Here is a 6,434-nt window from a genome sequence, read left to right on the forward strand (position 1 = left end):
CATATGTTTCTATTCTTATAGAAAACTTATATGAAATCTATATCCTGGCCACTATAAGTAATCAAGTTAAAAAAAATGATGAAATCACTTAAATTCCTTTCACCTTCAATACAAGATGTTGCTACAATTTGACTAATTTTCAAATGAACAGTAGGAATTAAGAAGAAAACATCACCTAAAGCTAGAAAATCAGTTTCCAATCACTTCACTGATAGGGGAAAGAATATTTCAAATGATTGGGGGATGGATAGATGGAGGAGTGGGATAAACAAAAGCTAGAAGCAGTGGACAGAGTAAGAATCTGTCAACAGTATCACTCACTTTTTTGCTACTGGTGGCATTTCAGTGAAAAACACCAGGAATTTTTTAGCAGTGAAGAATAATTTAAAAATTTTTAGCAGACCAGCGATATGACCAAAGCAATATTTTAACAAACAATAATCTGGTACCAATTACAGGTTAAGATGGAAATAATAAACCTAATAAGAGGCTATAATTATCCTACTATGAAATAATAAACTAGGAAGATGCCTAAGAATTGAACGCAAAAGTATCTAGAAATAAAGTATCTTTAAGATTTCAGACCGAATTTTAGACTAGGCAAGGGAGAGAGAAGTCAAAAGATTTAAGCATGAGGATAATAATGCCTCAAATATTAGACAATAAAAATAACCTGATCAATAGACAAGAGTTTGACTTCAGACACATGTTAAATCTGAGGTGATGACAGACCTTCCAAATTGAAGCATTAGCCAAGAAACACAAATAAAGTAAGTTTGACTATGAGGAATATTATAAGCTCACTTAGCAAGCAGATCCAAGCCATGTTCTTCAATAGCCTTTTATCAGTAATAAAGATATTTCAATCTCTTAAAACAAGAGAGAGAAGGGGGAAAAAAAAAAACTGACAGTCCAGCTGTAACTAGAATCATCAAAATAGATGATACATACAAAAGACAGTAAGAAGTGAACCTTTTGAAATGTTGACAGGAAACAGGTGAAAGAGTAAGAACTAACAAAAAGAGACAGGAGGTCACTTAAGCCAAAACCTTGAGAGCCATCCTTCACTATCACCTGTCTCCTACATTCCAACATAAAATCCTTTCTCATTAACTCTTCTGTATTACTCAAACTCATCCCCTCATTGTCAACATCTGATTTCAGGCCCTTGTTCTCTCTGACTGAATTCCTGCAAAAGCCTTCCAACTATCCCTTGTTCCACTCTCCACACTACTGCCAGGGTAATAACTAAAAATACTAATATAATCACATATCTGGGTTGCTTAAACTCCTTCAAAGGCTCCCCAGTCTTCAAGTATGCGAGGCCCTCTATAACGAGCCCCTATCTACTTGTCTACATCTTTTATTCTTCATTCCAGCCCTGATTCCCAAACACCACAAATCTCACTGTATCTCTCACAAAGTGTTAACACTAGATAACCTGTACTGGAAACACCTAGAGTGCACTCATTAAAAAGCTCAATCCTGGGTCCCAAAATAGACCTACTGAGCGATCATCTCTAGAGATGACGCTAAGAATCACACCACACCAAGTAACTCATATTCAGTGCCCATTTCTTCACTCTTGCTCAACAATGCCGAATTGTTTCAAAACATTCAACACAATCTGTATATCACTTCTTTTTTTTTTTTCCTTTTTGTCTTTTTTACTGACCAGTAACGGGTTCGCAACCCTCGGTGTCGCGCCCGTACTGGGGACCGGCAACGGAATCGCAACCCTCGGTGTTGCGCCCGCACCGCGCTCAGCCAGTGAGCGGGAACCGGTCTCCACATGGGATCTGAACCCTCAGCGGGAGCGCTACCGCGCTCCCAAGCGGCACACTCTCCAGTGCGCCACCGGGCCGGCCCTCTGTATATCACTTCTAACAAATCTTCTCTACCAATCCTTCTCTTCCACCTGCCACCTCCATTTCTTCAAAGTACCCAATACTTATCTCTACTGTCATGGTGTATTTACTTATCTGCTTCCAGCCTCCCTACTCATCTGCACCTAAAAAAGTTGTTTACTTAAAGACAGGGAGTCAATTTAACCAGCCACTGTATGTCAGTGGCCCAGCACAGGGCCTTGAACATACTAGGTGCTTAAAATTTGCTAATTAAGTGAATGTACACATTTCTTCTTGTTTTTAAAGAATAGAATATACCTTCATCTGCATCTGTTGAGTCTCCTGATAACTGACATGCATTTTGTTTTGAAATACATTATGTTCCTTTTCTAATGTTCCAATCCGATCTTTCATCCTTGCTATAACTACGTTGCTTCTTTCTTTCTCTGTCATCATTTCCTAGAAGAGTAAACCAGAAAATAAATTAAGAAACACTTATTAAAAAGTTATTATAACTCTACCAACAATAGTAACATTTTTAACATCAGTAAAATGATTAAGAATGCTGAAATAATAATAACTTAAAATAAAAGATCAAAGGTTTAAAAAAAAAGTCTTCTGCACCTCACCTGCTCCTCACACCAATTCTTTTCATAAACTTTGTCACTCTGTTTACTCTCATTTCAAACGGACTTTCCAATTTAAGAGTTAAAGACTATGAACTTAGAATAAATCCTATATTCTAACTTGATTATAAGAAAGAATATTTTAAAGCAAAGTTAATTCTCTCTTACTCCCAGGTACCAGTTCTCTTTTAAGGTACAGAAAAAGGCCTAGAAAAAAAGCCTAGAAGGGAAAAAAAAAATAAGTCTCTCTCCTAGGGGAAGAGATAACAATGTCTCTAGGAGTACAGAAGTTCAGAATAAGGAAAAGTAAAACTCAGAAAGCAGTTTTACCATCTTCCCAAGTCAAATCTTAAAAGGATGATTATATTTTGTTTTGCAAGTATTATGAGCTCCTAGAACAAATATTAATAATCAAAGTACATGAAATCCAAGAAATTTTAAAGTTATTTGGAGGTATAGTTTAGCCCACATCCTCACCCTAAGAAACTGCTTGACAAAATTTAAGTTTTTTACTTAATTTATGGCAGCCTGTAAGAGTTAGTTCATTTGTATTTGCAAATTGTTATATTGATGTATAATATGCTTAGAAAGAAATATACACAATCTTAAGTATGCAGCTCAATGAATTACCACAAAGTAAATAGTTAACCTATGTTTAATTTTTTAAATATAATTTTTAAAATAATCACATAAATCTATAAAGTCTCTAATTGTAAGGCATCGTGCTTATTTTACCATTAACTTTAATTAATCTTAATCTACCCAAGTTTTTCCACTTTTTTTATTTACTTCAAAGTCACATAAAGAATTTCTATTCAAACAAGGCCACTCATTCTCACCATGTCAATTACCTAAGTGAATGACTTGTAAATAAACCTCATTTACTCTACTGTATTTAATCCCTAAAAGGAGAAACAAGCAGTTCAGGAGAAATGAGACCACATTTTCTCTAGTTTCAATCCTGTTTTCCCAGTCTACATGATGTTTTAAATGTCTTTTTTTAATCGCTCATACTAAAATTTCTGGGGTTCAAAGAACTTGATTAAAATTTATAAGTACTTATCACAAGACTCCATAAATAAATTACCTATGTAAGAGATTCATATTTATCCCATAAATTGGATTTAAACAAGATCACACCAAGTTTTGTGCTTCTATAGAAAATAGACCTAAGTCAGATCCAATTAAAACAAATTCCCATGCTCTAAACAGAACACTTCTGCTATTGTGAAAATAGGATATCTATAAGTAATGTTCTTTTAAATTCATAATTCAACTATGGGATATAATATCATGAAAAAGTAAGATACCCCCCTCCTAAAATTCTGAAAGAAAATTACTTTTTCTGGGTATAAACTTATTACACAAATAATTAAATCAGGGATAGTTAACAATTTCTATAATCTTTCACTGCTTCTGATTCAGGGAAGTATATCTCTTAAACATAAGAATGTCTTCACCTGGGTTAACTGCTTACACCGATCCTTTGTAGCAGCAGCATCTTCCTTCACAGCAGCAAGTAACTTGTCTTTTTCTTGAAGCTGATGTACAAGTGCAGTCAATTCTCCTTTACTTGACTACAATTGAGAAATCAATACAGAATTAGTAATAGTTAACACGGGCTAATGGAAATTATGAAAATGAAGTACCTAATATCAAGTGTTCTTAAGTGAATGCAGAGTTCTATATTACATATAAAAGCAAAATGGCTGCCAAATACTGGTCAGTAAAATATTCAGAAAAGTTCCTGTAACGTATTATATTTTAAAATCACTAATAGGATACATATCAATCAAAAAACAGATTTTTACAAAAAATTACAGGACTTCCACTTTTAAACCCAGTCAAGTTAGCAAATTCCTCCCTTTTTGCCCTAGAAGATCAAAAGAAAGAATATAAAATCAAAATGCAAACTATCATCAATGAAACAATCATCTATAATCTCAAAGCATAATATCAGGAAAGACTGCCAAAAGCAGTGAAGATCAAAGGCAAGTGCTCAACAACCTTGACAGAATATGCCCAAGGCTACAGAGGTGCCGCAGGTGCACGGTGCTCTGAAATTAACAGGCACATTCTGAAAAGGCAAAACCCACAATCCCCTATTTGACAGGAAGAACAGTGCAAACACTGAAGGCAGGAACTTTCTTGGAAGGAGGTCTCAAGAATAATAAAGAAGAAATCACACAAACTTTACTCAAAGAGAGTAGCTAGCCAGTGAGACAGTGAACAGAGAAACTGTGTGGTAAGGCCCCAAGTCTGTCATCTGGAAAGAAACAAAAGTGAAAAGAACTTGTTTGTACACACAGCCCCAAGAACACGAGCCAGCCTTCGCCCTTCACCATTATCAATGTCCAGCAAAAAGATGAACCAAGTAGAATACCTCTCATTGGAAGAGGAGTACCAGTCAAAAAGAAATACAACAGGGTCTACAACAAGATACACAGAAAAGGAAAATAATAAGAAAAATACAAACGATAAATAAGCAGACAAAAATTGACTGACAGTCCCCCAAACTCAATAAACGTTAATCTCCACTGTAACTGTTGAGAGTGGAAAATCCTATTACGATAATTGAAAGGTAGGGCTCTGAAGAGGTAATTAGATCATGAGGATCATGCCCTGGTAACTGGATTGATTCATTGATGGTTTAATGGTGGTCATGGGCATGGTTCTGCTCACTTTAAAAGGAGAGTTCTGAGAGTCTCTCTCTCTGTCTCTTGCTTCTGCCTTTCCAGCAATGTTGATACTCTGCATCAATGAAGTCACCACCAAAGAAGGCCCTCACCAGATGTGTTCCCTGGACTTTGGACTTCCCAGCCTCCAAAATTGTAAGCAATAAATTTCATTTTCTTACAAATTACCCAGTTTCAGATATTTCTGTTATAAGCAACAGAAACAGACTATTACACTGCCATTTTAAATAATCTCATCTAGGCGTACTTCATAAAGTTCATGGAAAGATTCATATTACCTTTTAATTCCATTTTTCCACAAACTTTTTGAAGTATCCTTGTATAGCAGTTATCTCTGAAAAATAAGACAAAAGAGCAGAGCTCACAAGAAAGAGCTCAGAGAAAGGTAAGACTACAAAATGAGATGAAACATGAGCTGGCAAAACTCAAAGTAGAAGTAAAAGTAACACCCTCCCAGAAATAGAATCTAATTAGAAGCAGCAAACAGAAAAGGACATGCTGCTGAAAACACAGTAAGGGCCACAGAGTCCAAGATGGACAGACGTAAATAAAAAGCAGAAATAAAGTTTTCTTTAGTTATGTGTTGTTTTATTAAATGATAGGAAAGGTAAGGAAGACAGGGAGAGAAGAGCCAACATGTGCTTAATTGATACCCATTATTTCAGTTATTTCAAGGATATTATATAAAACAATCCTAATAACAAAAGTTGACTCAAATCTAATGATTGAAAAGGCATACTGCATCCAAGGGAAAACTGATATAGGCATCAATGTCAAGCCCTATTATAATAAAATTACCAAACTATCATTCAAGTATAAAGACAATAAAGAAGCATCTTAACCTGCCAAAATTTGGGAAATAAAGTTTCCATTAAGAAACCCCACAAAAAACAACTTCAGCCAACTAAGAGATGAATATAAAAGCTATGGCAGAAGAGCTGGTATTGAATTTTGAACCCACCATTGAACTGTAGAATTAGGAGTAAAACAAACATAAAAATTATAGTCACAGTACAGATGGTAAATATGGTAAGTATCTGACAAATAGAAATGCTATAATTAATGAAAGTTGATAAGGAAGAAAAAGAAAAGGTATGAAAATTTTTAGTGTAAGGATAGTTTAGCATGGGGCCAACATTATTAATAACTTAAAGTTAAAAAATCACAATTGAGGGCCGGCCCGGTGGCGCACTGGAGAGTGCGCCGCTTGAGAGTGCGGCGGCGCTCCCGCCGAGGGTTCGGATCCCATGTGGAGACCGGTTCCC

At 35.6% G+C, this 6,434-nt stretch overlaps 1 protein-coding gene across 1 annotated transcript in view; it reads right to left on the reverse strand.

Moving 5' to 3' along the window:
- Positions 1–6,434, reverse strand: part of KTN1 (kinectin 1 (kinesin receptor)) — a 48,779-nt gene that overhangs the window by 30,479 nt on the left and 11,866 nt on the right. Inside the window, exons 5-6 of the mRNA XM_008576683.1 lie at positions 3,934–4,050; positions 2,166–2,306 (exon numbers count right to left, since the gene is read on the reverse strand). Coding sequence (XP_008574905.1) covers positions 2,166–2,306; positions 3,934–4,050 — 258 coding nt within the window. The remainder of the gene's footprint in view (positions 1–2,165; positions 2,307–3,933; positions 4,051–6,434) is intronic.

Source organism: Galeopterus variegatus, unplaced genomic scaffold, assembly GCF_000696425.1.
Source record: "Galeopterus variegatus unplaced genomic scaffold, G_variegatus-3.0.2 Scaffold1387, whole genome shotgun sequence".
In the NCBI taxonomy this organism is placed as follows: Eukaryota; Metazoa; Chordata; class Mammalia; order Dermoptera; family Cynocephalidae; genus Galeopterus; species Galeopterus variegatus.